Raw genomic sequence first — 20,952 nt, forward strand, 5'->3', positions numbered from 1 at the left:
GCAGTGAAAGACAAATAGATCGCGAGTTTCCACAGCGACGGTTGGAGGTTAATTAAAGACATCGAATTAGCCATCGGTGGAGTGAACGAGTGAAATTGAAAGGAAAATGAATTTCAGCGAAATTAGAATTCTAAAAGAATGTAATCTTAATGGGCTGCACATTAAATTAAATGGTTATATACGTGGGTCAATATCGCTTCCTATATCATACTAGAACAAATTTGGTAATGATTTGAATACAAAAATTAAACTTTACCTGTAATATCAATGGCAGATGAACATTATTATTTTAGAAACTTTGCTTTCGTTATTTAAAAAATTGGGGATGTAATGAAAATTGAAAAACATTTTGTTGGGATATATTATTATTACCCTTTTTTAAGAACAAATGTTGCATAGGATTGTTAAATTCACTTTTTAAGCCTATTAGTATAACCAAAGCTTACGGGTGGATGTGAGTACGAGTCTAAAATAATCAATTTGGAAAATAGATTTAGAAATATGGGTTTTATAAAGCATAAAGTTTTATAAAAAAAATTCCGCTCTTTTTAGAATATATGTATTGATTACTTTAAATATATATTTCGCAAGACATACTGCAAAACCAAATTTAGAAAAAAAAAACCGATTAAGTAAAATGTATGTGTGTCTTGCGAACTCAACCGAGGCAGATACATGCATATTATTTACTCAGATTTTATAAGACGGTTTTTGCGGGTTTAAAATTTTTATATCCATTGCGAGACTAACGGAATAAATAAATTAAAATTCCATATCACACTACTAATTTATAATTACAAAACTACAACAATATATTACATAATTTATACATATTATAATAAAAAGAAGTAACGTTTATATATTAAACTCTACATACTTTAAAATCTTTTTAAAAATATATTACTATACCATTTTAGCTCCTTAGTCAAGCTACATATATATATGTCTAAATATATATATTTTTACATTCTTATACATACAATTTCTACTTAATTAGTATCTAAATTTTTAAAACATAATTACAATTTGTCCCGCAGTGTACCGCGGGTTCAAACCTAGTAGAAAAATAAAATAAGTGTTATTTCGAGTCCCCATTATACTGAACAGAATTTATTGATCAAGAATAATAAAATATTCTCGAAGTATTTATGGATGGAATTATTCTCAGTTAACGTTATATGTACAAGAATAATAATATCAAGAAGACAAGAACTTGCTCAATAATTTTGAGAATTTTATCATCCATTTTTGACGGCAATGAATTTGGACCTACGTGCATCAAAATACAGGATAACCGATATGATGTAACTCAGGTGAAATTTATAATATGGAATCATTAATGTAAGTTGTAACGTTACATAGACATGAATGCTTATAGTGTTACATGTACCAAAATGAATTTTGCCGAATCGAACCAAATTTTAAATATTTGAGTAGTATCAAACTAATTCTCTATATCATTTTTGAGCATTAGTTTGATGATTTGATGATAGGAAGAAAAAAACCTACAATCATATCCTCAATTTTTGGAAACTATAACACGAATTGAATGAACCGAATCAAACGAAAACTTAAATATATGTTATTACTTTTAAAATACTTTTAATAAACGACTATTAGCAGAAAGTTTGCCCTAGAGTTTTTCTCTCAGGCACGAAAACCAAGGAGCCGCTACTTCCACAAGATGAGCTTCTTCCACCAGCGACGTTTCTCCGGCAATCTCCTTTCCTGATCTGTTTCGCTTTGCTAAGGTGAGATCTCTCAGGTGGTTCTCTTATCCGGTGACGTAATTGTTTTCCGGCGAGATTCTTCACACGACGAGATAACTTCTTCCTTGATTCTGTCGATTTCGAGCCACTCTCGCTGCTTACCGATGTCTTCGGTTGATTTCCTCCGCTTGAGGCCCCCTCGTGCACCACCGCCGGAGCCTCTTTCTCCGCTGACTCCACCGGAACCACCGGATCCACCGGACCCTCAGATCTGCTTCTCCTTTGGTGAATCTCTTGTCCAGCCGCTGAATCTCTCCTCCTTCAGAGCGTGTGACTTGTTCATCGTCCCTCTCTCCTCCACACCGGGCTTTCCGTCGCCGACTGATGCCCTCACCTTACTTCACCAGATGTTCCCTCAGGTATGCTCTTACTCGCCCTCTAAACCTTCTTCTAAGTCGGGAAGGTCATGGATGTTGGTTGAGTTTGCGGCTCTGTTTTTGTGGTATTTGGATGAAGTTATGGACTTAGATACTGTTGTGTCTACTTTAATGCTCTCTTGCATTAACCTTATTGCTTTGATGCGATCATTTACCGCAGTATGCGGATCCTATCTCGATTTGGCTTTGTTAAAACTTGTCTTGTGGCAGCTTGGACAAAGTTCTTTGAATCTATACAACCGACCAGTTCACCTGGTTCATCGGGGCTTTTGTAGCTCTCATCTCTCCTTTATGGAGCCTTTATTCCTTCCATATACTTCACTTGTGTTTAGTGGTAGTGTTACAGGGAGCATTGTGTTAACTGTTCTGCTTGAAGTAGAAGCAGGGATTGTTGTTCAAGACTGTTCTCGTTCAGCATTTGTTGACTGTTTAACGTTTGTGTCTTTGAAGTTTCCTTTCCCAAAATTCCCTCTTGTTTGGAGGGGTTTGGATGATCAAGACTTGTCGGTATTGCAAGGTTCTTCCTCCCGACTGATGGTTATTATGGATGCGATCTATCAAGAAACTGCTGAGATTGTACTTGTTTGTTGGTCTCTTATGTTCTCTTCCTATGATTTGTATCTTATCTATCCTTTGCTTAGCCATCTTTTGATGGTTTTCTTTGGCTTTTGTTGCCTTTATTTCCTTTGTTTTGGATGTATTTCCTCTCTTGTTAGAGGTTGAAACTCTTTTTATCTTAATGAAAGTGAAGTGTTTGACCAAAAAAAAAAAAAAAACGACTATTAGCAGAATGCCATAATCTTAGAGATATTTTTGTAGTAAGTATTAAACTCATCAAACTATTGCTCTATATAATTTTTGAGTCCAATGATGACTAGTTGACTAGCTAAGCTAGTACAATGTCGTTGTCTCTTAAACATAATTGGTATACTGGTTACCTACAGAAAATTCCAGAGGTTTAAATTAGTTAAATAATACAGACAAACCCTAATCATTCAGCAATAAGGACGATGCTGTCTTAATCATCAGACTAACTAATTCTTTCATTTCTACATTCAGTCGTCACTTTTAACAACTTTAATTACCTTAACAACTACTAATACTAGCTATAGTTAGTATAATGTTTGTTCTTGATTTGGTGACGATAGTTGGTGTATTTTTCTCTTACAATTTAATTTCCATAAACGATTAAGTCATCTAATCCGTCTCCATACTGGTTTATATTATATATACATATATATATATTTCAGAATAATCTACTAAGTTTTTGGGGTAAAAATGAATAACAAGTAAGATTAACAAAGATGCATGCAGAGAGATGTCGCTATTGGTTGGTACATCAACTTGGTTAAGAATAATATTAGTTTCGTAAATAATTAAGTGCGTTTAGATTTGATACTAATTAAGTACTTGGAGGATTATTAATCTCCCTTGGCTTGATGCGTTGAGGCATTTACGATGGAACATATCGATGACAACCAGGAGTTGAACCACCATAAAGACCTTTTTTTTTTATTTTTATGGTTAAACCTCTAATTGAGACTTTCTTATTAGAACAACCTATCTCCTCAATTTTATATCGCCAAGATTATCATTAAGAAAGATACAGTAGTTTCAGAGGTTGTTTAATTAATATATCATGATATATGTATACTTTGTTCAATATGCAGACGGCGGGCTTACTAAGATCAATAAATTCTACGGCTACTTACAAGCAGTATTGTTATAGCAATATTATATATGTATCTCAAAACTCAAAAGATATTGATGTTTTTACGAAGTAATCTTTGGGAGGATCAGTAATAATAATCTATATATAATAGAACATAAAGTTTGAGATTTAACCATTATTCATATAGATCGGTAAATGATATGAGACTAATTGGCATTCTTATAAGAAAAATGTAGGCAACTAAAAGTTTTTAAGTAAATTTCAATACAACTTATTAGAAAAAGGGATGAAAAAGATAACTCGTTCGTGTTAAGCTGTTATTTTTTCCTTAGATTACAAACAAAAAACTATAATGATGCAATAATGACTTTGATTTTTCAAGTCTTGGTAATATATAGGCATTGCTTCCATTGGGTAAAATAATACCAGAGTGCATTATTAGCTTCACTTATTGCAATCATAGTTGAGAATGGAGATGTTTTTTTTTTGCGTATGAAACACTAATGTACTTGCGTGTTTACTATGTTCTGTGGATTTGTGGAAATTTGCCTCGTGACAAGTTTAGATTCGAAGCTTTTGGAGATGACACATGCTTAGTTTTTCTGAAGTACTATTAAACAAGCTATAAAAATAAAACAAAAGTGGGAAAGGTACTTCGAACTTGAAAATCAAGTAAACACGATCTATAGGTAAACTAGAAAAGGGGAAATTATTTGTTTTGTGCGCTCTTGATATCATTACTCTAATGAACTAAATAATTATGATAAGGCCTTCCACTAAACCCAAGATCCAAAGTTTCAATTCGTTCGTAGAAAAGGATTAATTAAAACTTAAATAATGATATCATAACGAAGAGACGTTGATGGTCCAAGTTTCAATAAACTATGTGAAAACATGATGGGACCATCCTCATGTGAGAAAAACTGAGCACTCTGTTCTCTTATCCCTATCGCAAGGTAAGGTGATCACTTTCTCATGTTTTGAAATTAATATAAATAACATAGACATCTTTGGGGTATTGATGAGAAGATGATGGATTCGACTAGCCAAACACTTACGTAATGCGTACTAATGTTCTAATTAATCCAACATAATCAATTGAATCGTATTGCAGTCTTGCAGATGACTCTCGCTCTGCTGTTTTATGCATGCTTAAATTTACAACTACATTTTCCAAATTTTATCGTGTTGGACAAGATCGAACTATTGAATAAAACTATTTATTATCAAAATGATTATATAGACTTGGACATTATTGGAAAAAAAATTAATCACATTTGTATGATATATTCTAAGGGAATGGATTAAGTATAGTTTGTCCGATTGAAGGTCAATAAGATCCCCACAAGGTGCCTTGTTAAGTAGGCAAAAGTAATTAATGCGATAGACCAGTTTTATATAAGCTGGACCAAAACAGATATATAAGGTTTGGTCTTTTGGTCTCATTCACAATACGCCAATCATATGGGAACCAAAGACATTAACAAACGCCTATTTGGCCAAACTTAGTGGCCAACCACATTATCATCATCATCCATCGTTTTCCAAATATTTTCTCCAGTTTTTATCCTTGTTTAGAAAAAGCCAATTAAGCCCCTTGACTTTAAACACACAAGAAGGTCAACGCCGAAAAGTCTGAATTCATGGTAAACAGCATCAAAGGAGAAAAAAGGTAAAAGAAAGAAAAACAAAGGGTGCCCCCAAATTTGATGGCTCACATGAAGAAGTCTCTCACATATGGGTTCATGGCCCATTTAAAGCGGACGACAATGTCTTATCCATATCATTAATTATCAGACTAGGAACCTGGACTCTGTCAATTAGTTTTGTTATCATTATCTTAATTTCTAAGGTTTTTGTTAGTCGTATATTACATAGATCTTATTCTACTACAAAAATAACTCATTTTAATCAAAATAAGTTTTGTTTTCGATTCGAATATCAATCCGGATGAAACGTATTGTTAATATCTTAGTCAAAATATCCTAAAGAGGTGAATGTTAGTAGCTTTAAGACTTAAGAGACACCAAGAACGATTTGTGCAACATATGGAAAGGACGTTCGATGCAATCTTCAAATGTATCATTAACCGTTAGTCCCGTATTTAAAATAACACTATGAAAAATGTCTAAAATTTTTCTAGGCTATTAAAAATATAAAGAACAGGAAGAAGATAAGAGAAGAGAGTGAGAAATAAAGATGGGAACAAGAAGAATGGAGGAGTAGTAGAGAGGGAACAAACACTAGAATTATGGCATGTGGCCTTTGTCTTCCCTTTACTTCCCATGTGCTTTCTTTATTGCTTTGTATTTGTAGCAGTACGTACCTCTTTTATTTTGCTACAGTAGAGTTTATAATAATTCCTATTTTATAATTCTGATCTAAATCAGTTGGTTAAAAGCTAAACCGTTGTTACTATTAAAACCATGTACTGTCAACTCTTTACAAATTCGATAATTTATCAAAATCTTATTTTATTTCGATTGTTGAAACTGTATATCTTAAACAGGAGAAACACTCTTTCGATACACCAACAAAAAAAAGACCATGCTTAATACAGTAAGCACTCAGCTGTAAGCCTTATTAACAATATATTTGATTAGCTTCAAAATTCTGGAATCTTAATCCTTTTCATCTCGGTTTTTTCATCATGTCTTCTTCTTTTTTCTTCAAAAAATCTTTGAACCACATTATTGACATTTTAGGATATCGCTTAAGCCCATCTACGTAGTCTACACAGAACAATCCATATCGTAATTCATACCCGCAATTATCCAACAATGACCATGCAAAATATCCATCTATTTGGACCTACGAAAACATTTCATTTTCGACTAAGATTTGTGTTATTTTATTTTGGTGAAGAAAATAATTTGTTTATGACAAAAATAAAGTAACTGATATTAATATATATGGCTAGATCGATGAAGGCTGTTACTATGTTTCTTGTGATAATTTGTGCTCTTCATATCCATTAACTCCCGGATAAGGGCTTCTTTTCACAATATTAAAGTTTGATACTTTAGGTTTGTTAATTATATTTATTTTGTATGGTTAAAAACTAAGTTATATCAAAACGGTTTTACATATTAGTTCTAAATCCAAAAATTCTAAATTTAAGTGTTAAATTCACATAATGTGAAAACGAATTGAACTTATAACACCTCTAACGGACCAAAGAAGTCTAAGGACGCGATGTTAAAGTCTGGTTTGTTTTCACAATACTGAAATTTAACATTTTAATTTTACTTTGAAATAAGTTTTTTGGTATAGAATCTTAGTGAATCAAAACGGTTTACATATTATAGTTATAAATGTGAAAATCAAAACTTAAGTGTTGAAATCAGATTATGTGAAAACAGATTGAACATAGAACACCTCTAACGGACCAAAGGAGACCTAAGGACGGGATGCCAAGTCCGGTTTGTTTTCACAAGATTGGAGCTTAACACTTTAGTTAGTTACTTATTTATTTTATAATTAAAAACATAATCAAATAAAAACGATTTTTTGAAAACACTAATTTTGAATTTTTTTTTTTTATCTGAAATTGAAAACCATTTTCTTACCAGAAAAAAAAAATATATCTATTGGCTTATTATAATAAAAAATTTGTAAAAGAAAAGCAGAGCATAGAATTCGTTACCATGTCTTTCTGTATATCGTTCCACGAAACCAAATAGTCTTGCGCTGCTGCACCCACAGACTTGGCGTATCAAGAATAGGAACCTACATACAGTAACAAGAAAACTAAAGGTTAAAATTAAGAAACATATTTAAAAGAAAAATAAAAATAGATCATGTCAATTCCGTAAAAGTACGAGAGAGCCCGAAGATACTTTTTTTCGTCAGCAGGCAAAGCAAGTTAGACCTAAATTATAAATCCGAAGTTGCGAGATCAAATAGGAATAATGACGAATCGTTGTTTCAGAAGCAACTAACCTGGCTCTCGTAACAACGGCGCGTATGATGCATGCATCCATCATCCATGGGTTGCGTCATCACCTCGGAATAAGAACGGTGTCGAGATCGTTGATCGTGTGATCAAAGACGAGTAACAACAGTTCCCATGGTGTTGGTACAGTACAGATGGTCATCGAGTTTGATGGTCTCGAGATCGGGTGAGTACTCTCTGTAAAACATTAGCGCTGCTTGCCCAAGATGAAACAGAGACTCCAAACAGAAAGAAGAACAAGGTGTTTTTTTTTTGCTTTCGAAGAATTATGGTTTCTCAAAGACAAGCGAGCGAGGTGAGGGTTTTGTTTATATAAAAAGGTTGCCGGCAGCAGTATTAAAAGGGGAAAAGGAAATATTTTTGTTTATATATATTTATATTATTAAGAAAGGAAATTACTCAAACATAAGAAAAAAGGAAATTTGATAACAACGGTCATAAAAAGTTGCCGTTACAACGATCATATTTTTTTTCTTAACTGCCTAACAATTTATTTGATGTGACACCGTTCGATCGAGTTACATGTTTTGTTTTAATTTTAGGGATACATAAGAAGAAAGTTGAATAAATTAAAGATATTAAATATTTGTACTCGCTACTAGTCCATTATTAGAGGAGGACGAGTTGGATAGGAGAAACTGATGGTACCAAAGAGCAGAACTCTTGAGATATCGTTGGAGTCCATCTTGAAAATCAACGTAGACCAGTCCGTATCTATATTTGTAACCAAACTGCCACTCGAAATCATCCATTAATGACCATATATGATATCCTCTCACATCTGCACCTTGACTGTTTTAATGTTTCCAAAAAAAAAACAAAGAAGACATCAAACAACTACATTATTAAAATTTGTAATATTATGACAGATCTTTTTGGATCTTATTTGAAATATAGTTTGTATATGAAGAATTAGAATACTAACCTGACTGCATCTAGAAGAGCAGAGAGATGGAGTTGGTGATATTTGATCTTTTCCTCGTCATTTAGAGCTTCGTTTAAGGACAATGACTTGTCGCTAGGCATTCCTAGTCAAGTACGTAAGCAGCCAAAGAAACAGTAAGTCGAATAATATCTCAGAATGATTAGGGCCACAATAATAAATTACATAACTCAATACTAAAATATTGCAATCAAATTGTTTTTACCAGTTGATCCGATCTAACAAATTTATTGATTAATTAAAAACCTAAAATTCGTGAAAACCAAAAGAAAAAAGTTGTTTTCTATTTTCTAAATAACATAAAGTAACTTTTATTATATATACATTAACACTTTATATAGATATATATATAGCTATTAAGCAGTATATATATGTGCCAAGTGGAAATTATTAAACGGCTATAATGTTGCCTCATTGCTAGACCTTATACACGTTACCTATATAACCCATTTACCCAAAAAAGAAAAAGAAAATTTACCAACCATTCTCGGTGACGAGGATTACTGGGTTTTGATACTTTGACTTAACGTATAATAGAAGGTCTTGAAACCCTTTTGGGCATATAAAGAGCCAATCTACACTTGTCTGAAAATTTAAAATTTTAAAATCTATGATTAATTAACGTAATTTACTCTAAATAACTTACATCAAGAAAAAACTTAAATCAGTCTACGAGGAAGAGAAAAATCTTACCGGTTCACCCACCGGAACTCCGTTTCTCTCCGCTGTAATTTACAACAATACGTTAATTTAAATTATTGGTGAAGATAATTTGGGAAGTAATTTGTTTTTTTTGTTTGTTACTTGTTTGATTGACGCGACTGTCCGTTGTGTAACTGAGATTGGTGTTAGCGTAGAAGATAACATCTTCAACGTATCTTGAAGTGTAATAGTTGATTCCAAAAAAGTCAAAGGATCCTCTCACCATTTCTGACTGCTGTTTTGTAAATTTTGGGAGTCTATTTCCCACCAACTCTCTCATTATCTTTGGATAGTCTCCGTAAGTGATCGGATCAGCAAACCTATCACACCCACACATACATACATAGGTGTAAACCGACCCACACTACAAGTTATATTGGGTGAGATCTGTGTCTTGTCTCATTTATAGAGAAAATTAAAGATGATAAAAATCTGCATAAAAAGGAAAATAAATTACCATCCGAAGAGGAAGTCAAGAGCCCTTTTGGCAGCTTCTCTACAAGCAGGAGTGTTATATTTCGGAATCATCCAATATGTTTGAATACTCATTCCAATGGTTCCTCCATGAAATCTCTGCTTTATAACACAAGTGACGATATAAAGAATTAAAAAAAAAGTTTTCTTTTGAGATAGTGGTATCGTAATGAATATGATTTAAGCCAATATATATATATATATATATATTTTACCTTTTCTTGCAAAAACACTAATACTACTTTAGTCACCAATTAATCAAAACTAATTTATAGAACAAATTTGAAAAAAAAACTTACAAATACAAAACAACAAATTTTAAAACAAGGAACCTGATACTTCTCTCTGTAGAGTTGGACGGCAGCAGCATGAGAAATGATCAAGTAATGAGCCACGAGGTAAGGTTCAGTGGCTGAGTTTCCAACCGTGCAGTTTTGGACATAGCTAGAACAACGACCAGGAGCATTTTTACCGACACTATAACCTAACATTGCGAACATGTTAGGCTCGTTGATTGTAATCCACTCCTTCACTCTATCTCCAAACGCTTTAAAACATATATCAACGAATTCTAGGAAATCTTGCCTGTTCAATCCCGATTTTTAATCAGATCCATATTTTATTGTACTTCAATATTTACTAATCGTGTAGTTTGAAGATCCTTACACAATTTGTGGGTTTAAGAATCCGCCATATTCATCTTCAAGTGCTTGAGGTGTGTCCCAATGAAACAGTGTAACGAGAGGCCTTATACCTGTTTTTACAAAATAATATTGCATGTGATAAAAAAAAAGAAGATAATATGGTGTTATAATTTAGGATTAAAATTAATTTTTATCGGAAATTTTAAAATAATTATATGATTAATTATATACTCCATAAAATTGCACTTTAGATATAATAAATGCATGCACTAACCATTTAAAATGAGTTCATCGATGAGATGATTGTAGAAGTTAATTCCAGCCTGATTTACGCCTCCAGCAATCCTACCTCCTAAATTGGACCAAATTGGTTTCGTTATTTGTCATTGACGTACGTAACTTGATTAACCAAACATAAGCAATTGTTGAAATTGGTCGCCACCTAACGAGTAAACACAAAGACTTCAAATTACTGATTAAAAGAAGATCATACGTGGTAGTATTCTTGACCAGGAAATCGAAAACCTAAATGAGTCCAGCCCTATTTCTTTCACAAGTGCCACGTCTTCCTGGCCAATAAACATAAAATGTCATTCACATATAATGTTACGATATTACTATAAAAAGAAGTATTGTGGATTTCTCAAAAAGAAAACCTTGAAAAAATAATAAAATTCGTCTGCGACGTCGCCATTGCTACCATCCAAAATCTTTTCTGCAGTCACAATTCGTTTTAACTGCCTTATTAACACTTAATCAGTTTATCCTCAACGTGTATATGTATAAGCGTTGTATCAAATACAAACATAAATGTAAAACTCATTTTTAAATTACAAATATAAAACAACGTTATATGCACACAATAAATATAAAAAATTTGATATGACCAAGACTGTAGCATGTTGTCTCATATTTACGAAAAAATATACATGTCTTTTTTGCATTTATGCCTGTATTATACGTCTGAATATCAAAATTATGTTAGCTCTTGTGTATTTATTATCTAAAACATATTGAAATAGTCAAATAGATAATTAAAATAAAAATGTTATATGTAACTTAACGTACAAGGCTAGCTAGTAAAAAACTAAGAACCTGGATGTTGTTTAGTAAACGTATCCCATATGCTTGGTTCTTTTCCATCAACGTTGGTTGCTCCTTCGCTCTGTACAAAATCGAATCCTATATTAAATTGACTCTAAATACCGGTTTAGGAAAACAGGTTATATGAAAAGAAAGAAGAGGAAGTTTACCTGATATGCACTCGAAGCTGCGCCAAACTGAAAATCTTGAGGAAAGCTACTTCGATGTAGAGAGGTTGATGAACGAAGAAAGGAAGCATCCAAAGCATAAAGTTCAGATATTGATATGATGATGCTGATGATAAATACGGATTTGATGTCCATGGCGTTTTTTAGTCTTAGAATTTTATGTTTTTCTGGATAAAGAGAGAGAGAGATAATAAGCAGCAGATCTAGAGGAAAGTTTTTACAATTGGATCAAAGATCTCTGTTGGGTTTAGTTACATTTATGTAATTGCTTTTTTTTCTTTCTCTCCCTTGAGAAACCCATGTGTTTTGGGGATTTATTTGGTTAATGTTTTAACTAGTTACAGACGCTAATTCACGTGTCGGCAATTTGTGAATACAGGTTTTGTAAACAATAATTTGAGTAGCATTTCACCTAATAATTACCAATATTAATTATCTTTTTTTAAAAAAAAAAAGGTTGGACATTAGCTATATATATATATATATATATATATATTATCTGACCTAATAATTTCTTAATGATAATATATCATTTATCAAAGGGAAAGGGATGCTAGTTAATCCCATCTACTTAATTATTAGCTGTTGACGTAATAATGGCATGCTCATGTAACCTGAGGCGGTACTCTCGCACGTTAATTATTTTCATTTTCCCTTCAATACAATGCTGCGGGAAAGGTATTCCGTTTCGGGTGATCGAGTCTTGTAATTTTTTGATAACCCAAACTGATAATCTAGTTAGGTGAATATTAGCAAAATGCTAGCTAGGAGATTATTTCCCTCAAGTTCTTACCGTTTTCAGTTATGTAAATCGTTGGATTATTATATTTATTTTTAATATAGTTTAGAATCTTTCGTATGCCTTCAGGATATGAATAGAGAATTTTTGATTCATCCTGAACTCGAAAAAAACAAAGCATATATGTCAACCAATTATATTGTAATTCACATGGATTTAGTCTTTTAAAAACCCCGAACTAAATTAAATTAGTTTAAAGAGAGATTAAAGTTCTTACAGATTGTGAAGAGATGTAATCGCCGCTACGATTTGTCACTAAGAAGGTAATATCAGTTTTACTTGAAGCTTTATTTATTTATTTATTAAAATTGAGGTTTATTACGCGATTAAAAATATAGCAATTAAAGACTAAGCTTTCTTTTCTCTTGACTTTCTTACTTTTGTACTCGAGGTGTTGATCCGTCGTAAAATGAAGTCGTGAATGGTCATTTTGGTACTGATGAGCGACAAATCGGGCTGTACAGTAGTTTATTCAAATAAAATCAAATAAGTTTTTGACCATATCAGATTGTTCTTTGTTAAAAGAATATATATATATATTCATGTCTAAATATTATTATTATTATTATTAACTTTACGTACAATGCTAGCTAGTAAAGGTAAAAACATGCATGTTGGAAAGATATGATCTGCACAGATATTCATTTGGATTTACTATATCAAATTATTATTTTACCATTTTATAAGGCTAAGCGTAATTCTATTTGACATCGATCGTCTCAAGACTCTCAACTACTTATTCGACATTGTTTTCTAACGTATTTTGTTTGTACTTCCTTTGTACATCATAGCTAATAATGAGCTGAGTATTAGATATTTTGTTTCCTCATATACCTTTTACTCTTTTGTAGATTGATACCACTTCGAAGTTCATCAAGTATTCTGTAATGGTCCTGATATGTAACGGTGGTTTTGCTGACGCATTGGAAAATCCATTGCATGATTTGATTTCTGCTATTGATGGTCTTTTCACCATCTTCCCAGTTCTTCCTTCTGCTGATCCTCCTTCCTTTCCTCAAGAAAGAAAGGCACTTGCCACGGTAACAATCAATTTTTTGATGTTACTGTTTTCTGTTAGGGGTCTTCTTGGCATGTCGCTTGGTTGACTGCCTTCCAACCTTTCCACTGGGACTCATTCCCCCTTATCTGCTCTGGACTCTGGTGTCAGTGGGGATCTGAGCATGACTTATGCTATGTATGCTGAGTCATTTCTCTGGGGGGTTACAATGTGCAGAAGGTAATCATTTCTCAGGTGCGTTCCTTTTTTTTTTCTTTTGTTTGTTTGTTGCTTTTACAATGTGACCTTGTTGGTTTTATAATAGTTGATGTTGTTTTCATTTTGGTAGGAACCTACTTTGACTTCTGGTGTGAAGAAGTCACATCCATCATCTCTGTTACAGCAGTAAAATATTTTAATTCTTGTTTACGTTATGAAAAAATCAGATCCGTTTTTGTAAAAATGTTGAACAAAAATTACATTATAGCTTTGTGGAGTTGTTGGATATGGTCTTCATGGTAGCTCATCCTAAATGTATCATTGAGAATCTCCTCTTGTGATTTTGTATCATATATCAACAAACATCACCGCCAACTCACAACTTCACCTTTTTTTTTTAAGGGTGCACATTCTTGAATTGAGAAATTTTTAACATGTTATTTTTGTTCCTAACAGTTTAAGTTGTTATGTAAACCAATGAACTTGTAATCCAGGCGCGTAAAAATTGGCCAGCTCAGCTCAACTTTATTCTCTTCTTTAGTTCCTTTTCAACTTTGGCGCACATAGATAACCCAATTATTAACCGCTTGCAAACCAAGATTAAACCGGACTTGATTTGACCAAGATAATATGATTTTTCAACCTTTGTAGCAAGGAAACGAGTGAGCTTTGCTACTTTTTGGTGATGGGTGAGAATTCAGAATGCAGCATTATTTAATAATGAGCAAAACTCGAGACAATGTGGCTATCGAGTAATTGATTATTTATCTATCAAGGGAGAAGTTCGGAGAGGAAAAGACAAGACAGAAAAGTTAGGAATATTTAGTGAATACATAATCATCATTCAAACTTAAAACAAAAGACAAAGGATTAAGAAGAAAGGCACCAATCTCTTATCTCTGTTTCTCCCACCACAATTCTCAAAAAGTCATTGTCAGCTTGTCTCCTGCTCCCAGATTGTAATGTGCAAGTGACATGTCGTCATTCAAAAACCAAGTTTTTCCAGATAACTTCTGTTTGTTTGCTGGAATACCCGTTTGTAGACTAACCCTGAAAATGGTTAATGTTAATTAAACACAACTGAGACGAAGCCCTGAAAATGGTCAATGCTAATTAATTAGATACAACTAAGACGAAACAAATATGTTAGGAAGAAAACGTTACCGGGTGTTGAGCTAGAAACTCGTCTTCTGGAACAAGGGCTGCTGACTCATCAAGCTTTCCTCTCTTTGCCTCTGGTTTCTCATGTAGTAGAGGTGGGGCTGAATGCATCATTCTCGTTGGCTCTGGCTCCTCATGTAGAGGAGTTGGTTGCATCATCGTCGTTGGCTCGGGCTTCTCTAGTACAAGAGATCGTTGCGCCAGGACCCCCAGCGGAGGTCCAAAAAAACCAGACCAAGATGGTGATCCCGTTTGATGCGGACGCGGACGCGGCGTAGGCCTTTCAGGTAGAGGAGTAGACTCCTTGATCTCAAGAAAATACTGAAAATACTCTTGGCTAACCACAAAATCACGCCTATCAGTCAATACCGTGTCCACAACCTCGTCCTCTTCATCCTCATGCTTTTTCTTGAAAACATTAAAAGCAGTGAAAAACCCTTCAAGAACAGCTTCCATGCGAGCTGGCTGGTAACCCGTTTTCGGCCTCATGTCCCAACGCTTGATTACATTACCATACGCAAGAAGAAGCTCAGAGAAAAGCTTATACCTTCCCATATCATTTCCAGGATTGCTCTTAATAAACTCAAACTCTGGTTCACAAACTCTCTCCCGCAGAGCATCCAAAAACTCGTCCCCAAACCGCATCACAAACATGGCTGTGAACTTAATAATACCAAGCTCCTTGCGCATCATGCCTCCTTCAGGAATTACAACTCTAAAAAAATAGGGTTTGGTGGCACCATGAATATAAGACCATGAGAATGAGGATCATGTATATCGATATCACCCATCATGGCCATTGGAGATTCCATTGGTGGCAAGTATTTCTTCTCGATGTCAACAAAATACTCATCACAAACCATAAAATCACGCCTATCAGTCTCAACCTTGTTCACTGTCTTGTCTTCCTCCCCATCATCATCTAGCTTTTTCTTGAAAGCAGTGAAACAAGTGTTGAAACCTTCAAGAAGAGCATCAAAACAAGCCGGACTCCAAGTCTATATTAGAAAACCATACCCACGACAAAGACCAGAGAACAACTCGGACCTTGTATCTCCCTTAAGTAGAAACTTGAACCGAGAATTATAAGTCGAACACAGAGCACGCTGGAAGTCATCCCCATACCGCACCACAAAGTGGGCTACGAACTTCATAATACAAAGCTCCTTGAGCGTCATGCCTGGAGGGATTCCAACTGTAAACGCAATACCTTGGAAGGTAAGAGCCACAGCCTCCGTTTAGCCCCTAAAACCGGGTCCGAGACCTTGGCGTGGTGGGAGGAGAGTAGGAGGAGGATGAGGAGGAGACTTGGTGTATTCAGCAATTTTCTGTTTGTACAGATTGTGGTCAGGACCTGACGGCAACAGAAAGCTGCAGTATGGACTATCTAAGCCAACAAAGTGGTTCTTCAGCTTCTCCTCCATCTCCAATCCGCCTCTGGCGACAGCAAGTGAAAGTCTCTCCATCATAATACTTCTCAACTCAACATCATCTAGAGGTGGTGGTGGAGTTTGAGTCATTTTTTTCCTACAACCAGCCAGAAGAATTAAAATATATAGAAGCGTTACACGTTTATTTCACTTTTAAAAAAAAAATGGATATATAATTGGTTTACAAAAATTGCCGGATCAAACTCTCTATCAGATCTACACAAAGAGCCTTTAGTAAAAGATTTATAAATACTGAGAGAAATAAATCAGTCGATCGATCGAGAGAGAAACACCGTACGTACCTCCTTAGTCGTGACGCCGAGAAGAAGCGGATCGGAGAAACAACGACGAAAGTGGAGAAATAAGCTAGGCGCGGCTTATCCTTAAACTACACCTCTCCAAAACTAGTTTTTAATTATAAATCGAAGAACCGTTCTAGGTTTTCTAATGGGGTTTTTTTTATTTGTAAAAGCGAATGTGCGACATATCTAGATGACGAAACATCTTGTGAAACCAAAGAAGTATAAATGATAACGTGAATAATAACTGCAGCATTCTCTGATCGACACATGACCGTGCAAAACAAGGAAATTTGCCATTTATTTTAATTGTAAACGATTTCTATTTAAATGATTTTATTTACTATTTTCCTTTCCTAAAGATTTTGTTTAGAATAATACAAAGGGAAAAATATTTTCCCCCTTTAATTTTTATCAAAAGTCAAAAGAAAAAAAAAAAGCAAGAGGATGAGTTAGATACTTACTTAGATGGCTGCTCAATCTATTTCTCAAGGGTGAGTTGCTCCCTCGAAGAAGACATCTAACCAATAGTGAGATGGCTGCTCTTGATGACAACGCTTATCCGAATAGGATAAACAAGTTTGAAAAGTTGCGTTCATAGACTATGGTCAGTCTGCATGCATGACTGCATGATGACAAATAGCCTATTTGGTCAGTTTCGCATCAAAATGATCTTTATATCATGTCCATTAAAGATGTTTCTCATCAATTTACCAGTGGATGGATCAATCAAAATATCTGACCCTCAAATCATTATTCATAAGCAAGTTTGTAGAGACTGGAATTCTAGGCTTATTATCAAAGATCAACGTATCAATCCAATCCAAAGTAGTGTTCTCCCCTGGTCCTATTATCTTTTTCAGAAACTCCTCCAAGCAATGTCAATATGGCTCTCTTTATTAAAACTTTTACTAAAAAAAACAAAGCTCTTTATTTTCAAAGAAAAAAACAGAGCAAGAAAAAGAATTATGCATACCACATTAGTTGTTTAATTGTTTTTATTTCCATGCCATATAATTGTCTTCCTACATTGGCAATTTTGATAACTCATAAAAAAATAAATGATTCCTAAGGCTACTCAACAAAACCTATTTTAAAATCACAAAGAATTATATGATCCCAACAAGAAACCTAACTGATGATTAAGATTTCCAAGAGCGCATCGATCTCTCTCATCATCTTCTTCTCTTCTTGACACGTTCGTCATGAGATAGAGAATCGAACCAACGGATGCCTCGAAACCTTCTGAATCATCGAAAGTCTTATTATACCTTTCCTCACGTGACACATCCCATACTTCTTCCTCCTCTGTTTCTTCATTCTTTACCACCGGTTTGTTGAGAAACTGCTTGAACCAGTTAACCGAATTTTTGGGATACCGGGTGAGATCGTTGTCGTAGTCTACATAGTACAGACCAAATCTAGTGGAATATCCATGCTCCCATTCGAAATTGTCTAGTAAAGACCACACGTAATATCCTCTCACGTCACATCCATCATCTCTGTTATAACAATAGAATATGTTAATTATTGTTATACGTTATAAAAATTCAGATCCGTTTTTTGTAAAAATGTTGAACAAAATTTACATTATAGCTTTGTGGAGTTGTTGGATATGGTCTTCATGGTAGCTCATCCTAAATGTATCATTGAGAATCTCCTCTCGTGATTTTGTACCGTCGTCATAGTCATTGATCCCTGTAAATGTAATTTATCATATAAATATTAACAAAGAGAGATAATTTACTGTTTAATAGAAAAAGTATATAAAAACAAAAAATCTTACCGTTCTCTTTTATATAGACGATAGGGTTATTGTATTTATCTTTGATGTAGTTAAGAACTTTTCGTAAACCTTCTGGATGTGATTGGAGTATGCCTCGATCTTCCTGTGTGTCAAGATCAAAAACAAACCTTAGAACCATTGGAGGGAAAAAAAACAGAACGTTGGTTTTTCTTATTAAAATAGTCAAAAAGTTACGTACCCCTGGTCCGAATTGGTGATTAGTGTGATTTGTGACTGTTCAAAAATAGACATAAAACTAAGTTAGGAATTTACCGAATCTCATACGAAGAAATTAGTCGTACGGGCATTAACATTAGCCTTGTTACCTGTCCATTTCAACTGTTGATCAGTTACGAATCGAGGTCGTGCAGGGTCGATGTGTGGAAGATGAGCAATGTAACGCGCAGTATAGTAGTTTATTCCAATGAAATCTGATGAATTTTTCAACATTTTAGACTGTTCCGGAGTGAACGAAGGTAATCTGTTTCCGATGTGTTTCTTCATTAATTCTGGATAATCCCCATGAATAACTGGATCTAAATGCCTGATACACATGTTGGAAAAATGATACGTAAATATCTTACGATTACAACAAATATAATATTACTTGCTTTACACTTATTTATTTATATATAACAACTTACCAATCTAGTTCGATGGCAAGAGCTCGTTTAACAGCTTCGTTATCGGCAGGAGAATTGGAGTCATAAGGCTCAAACCACAACGGCGATAACACTATCCCAATCTGACCATCTTGCGTCTGTCAAACAATTTATTTTGATTAAATTTATAAGATCAAAAGCAAAGACACTAATCAAATGTAAAATATTTAAATAATTAATTTAGAAACTTTTATAAACCCACCTTGTTACATTTTCGGAACTCTTGGACAGCTGCGGCATGAGCAAGAAGAAGGTGATGTGATGCAATGTAAGGCTCTGTAGCTGAATCGCCGGCTTGACACTTACTATTCACCCATTTAGAGCATCGCCCAACCGCTTTGTTACCCGCATCGTAGCCCGCAACAGTTATGACATAAGGTTCGTTTATAGTAGTCCACATCTTAACTTTGTCTCCGAATTCTTCAAAATATACTCTTGCAAAATCTCGAAAATCTTCTCTGTTAAAAGAATTAAAAATTGTAGTTAATAGTTATTTCTTTAATATCTATATTCCTGAAAACATTTGATTATCTATTTTTTAATATTAATTTGGTAAGTTTACTTACACTATTTGAGGGTTTAAAAAGCCACCGTACTCATCCTCGAGTGCTTGAGGATGGTCCCAATGGTATAGGGTCATCGATGGTTCAATGCCTAATGTAACGCATAATATCTTTAACAACTAAAAAATGTAATGCCTAATATAGTCATTAATTGATGTCATTTAGAGAGGTTTGGTCTAGCTAATTAATCTGCTTACCATTAGCAACAAGCTCGTCAATGAGAGACTTATAGAACTGTACACCTTTTTTTGTTTACTCCATCTTTTACTTTTCCACCTTTAAAAAAATATCAAAAGTTAAACAGATTCACCAAAATATTTACATATATATATATATATATATTAACTAAATGTATATAATAATAAAAGATGTAAATTTACTTACTAGGTATTAATCTAGCCCATGAAATTGAAAATCTGAAAGCGTCCATATTTAGGTCTTTCATCAATTTGACATCATCCTGTGTGTATACAATTTTGATTTGTGTAATTAGGAAAATAACATAATACAGTAGGTCCAAAATATATATTTATCGACCTTGACAGTAAAAAATAAAATAAAACAAATAATATCGTTTGCGCACCCAAGATTTTTACCTTATAACGATGGTAAAAATCGACCGCTACATCTGCATTCTCCATACTAGTCCTTTCTGCATTTGAAATACAACTATTAGTCATTTATATATAGATACAATTTTAGTACACATTTTAAGATATTTGTACGGAATATAAATTTAAAAGAGACCTGGAAAAGTGTGGCTGAAGTAATCCCATATAGTTGGAGACTTCCCACCTTCATTTGTTGCACCTTCGTACTATATAATGGGAAAGTTTAATTTTTACTTTTATAGTGACAGTTGACCCTTTTTTTTAAGAACATCCAATATACAAACTATATCATTTGAAGGTGAAGAATAAAAACCAACGACATCATCTTAACTGTAACAAATTGATAATTCGATCGGCTGACTTATATTTGGCATGTAAAATTATAAACTCTTGGAATATGAACTTCCAGTTCAACGGGAATTATATCTATAAAGTACGTACGAATTAGATTCCGCATAATTTGTCAACGTCTCACAACATCCGTAACGAATTGCCGTTTTATAATAATTCTTTTAAAAGTCGTATATTACCAAACTAAAATATTACCTGAAAAGCCGATGCAGCTGTTCCAAAAACAAAATTATCCGGAAAATCATGACGATCGAGTACTCTAGATGA

The 20,952-nt window shown here is 33.9% G+C and overlaps 3 protein-coding genes and 1 pseudogene across 7 annotated transcripts; 1 reads left to right on the plus strand and 3 right to left on the minus strand.

The window, feature by feature from the left end:
• On the plus strand, positions 1,809 to 2,909 carry LOC104784888. Of its 4 annotated transcripts, none has more exons than XR_767287.2 (2): positions 1,809 to 2,128; positions 2,493 to 2,909. XR_767287.2 is itself a non-coding variant. In XM_010509986.2 (2 exons), exons 1-2 carry the CDS (start codon positions 1,874 to 1,876, stop codon positions 2,867 to 2,869), a joined length of 528 nt encoding a protein of 175 aa, XP_010508288.1. In that variant the 5' UTR covers positions 1,815 to 1,873; the 3' UTR covers positions 2,870 to 2,909. The 4 variants fall into 4 exon arrangements, 1 of the variants encoding a protein (XP_010508288.1); XR_767285.2 differs by having other exon boundaries at positions 1,815 to 2,128; positions 2,479 to 2,909; XR_767286.2 differs by having other exon boundaries at positions 1,815 to 2,128; positions 2,485 to 2,909.
• Positions 8,227 to 12,097, minus strand: LOC104784890 (beta-glucosidase 17). 2 transcript variants are annotated; one of them, XM_010509989.2, is made up of 13 exons: positions 11,790 to 12,093; positions 11,632 to 11,701; positions 11,193 to 11,251; positions 11,030 to 11,105; positions 10,811 to 10,888; positions 10,559 to 10,646; positions 10,225 to 10,477; positions 9,876 to 9,991; positions 9,521 to 9,738; positions 9,410 to 9,441; positions 9,199 to 9,301; positions 8,699 to 8,801; positions 8,227 to 8,565 (listed from the first exon to the last, which is right to left on the minus strand). In XM_010509989.2, exons 1-13 carry the CDS (start codon positions 11,940 to 11,942, stop codon positions 8,352 to 8,354), a joined length of 1,563 nt encoding a protein of 520 aa, XP_010508291.1. In that variant the 5' UTR covers positions 11,943 to 12,093; the 3' UTR covers positions 8,227 to 8,351. The 2 variants fall into 2 exon arrangements, with proteins under 2 accessions (XP_010508291.1, XP_010508293.1); XM_010509991.2 differs by lacking the exon at positions 8,227 to 8,565 and having other exon boundaries at positions 8,708 to 8,801; positions 9,195 to 9,301; positions 11,790 to 12,097.
• LOC104784891 lies at positions 14,605 to 17,046 on the minus strand (annotated as a pseudogene).
• On the minus strand, positions 17,707 to 20,183 carry LOC104788771 (beta-glucosidase 28). Its single transcript, XM_019245636.1, has 10 exons — positions 20,108 to 20,183; positions 19,921 to 19,999; positions 19,727 to 19,814; positions 19,363 to 19,618; positions 19,143 to 19,258; positions 18,825 to 19,042; positions 18,698 to 18,732; positions 18,499 to 18,601; positions 18,302 to 18,410; positions 17,707 to 18,214 (listed from the first exon to the last, which is right to left on the minus strand). The coding sequence occupies exons 3-10, from the start codon at positions 19,798 to 19,800 to the stop codon at positions 17,812 to 17,814; spliced, it is 1,314 nt and encodes a 437-aa protein (XP_019101181.1). The 5' UTR covers positions 19,801 to 19,814; positions 19,921 to 19,999; positions 20,108 to 20,183; the 3' UTR covers positions 17,707 to 17,811.

Source organism: Camelina sativa, chromosome 5, assembly GCF_000633955.1.
Source record: "Camelina sativa cultivar DH55 chromosome 5, Cs, whole genome shotgun sequence".
Classification (NCBI taxonomy): domain Eukaryota; kingdom Viridiplantae; phylum Streptophyta; class Magnoliopsida; order Brassicales; family Brassicaceae; genus Camelina; species Camelina sativa.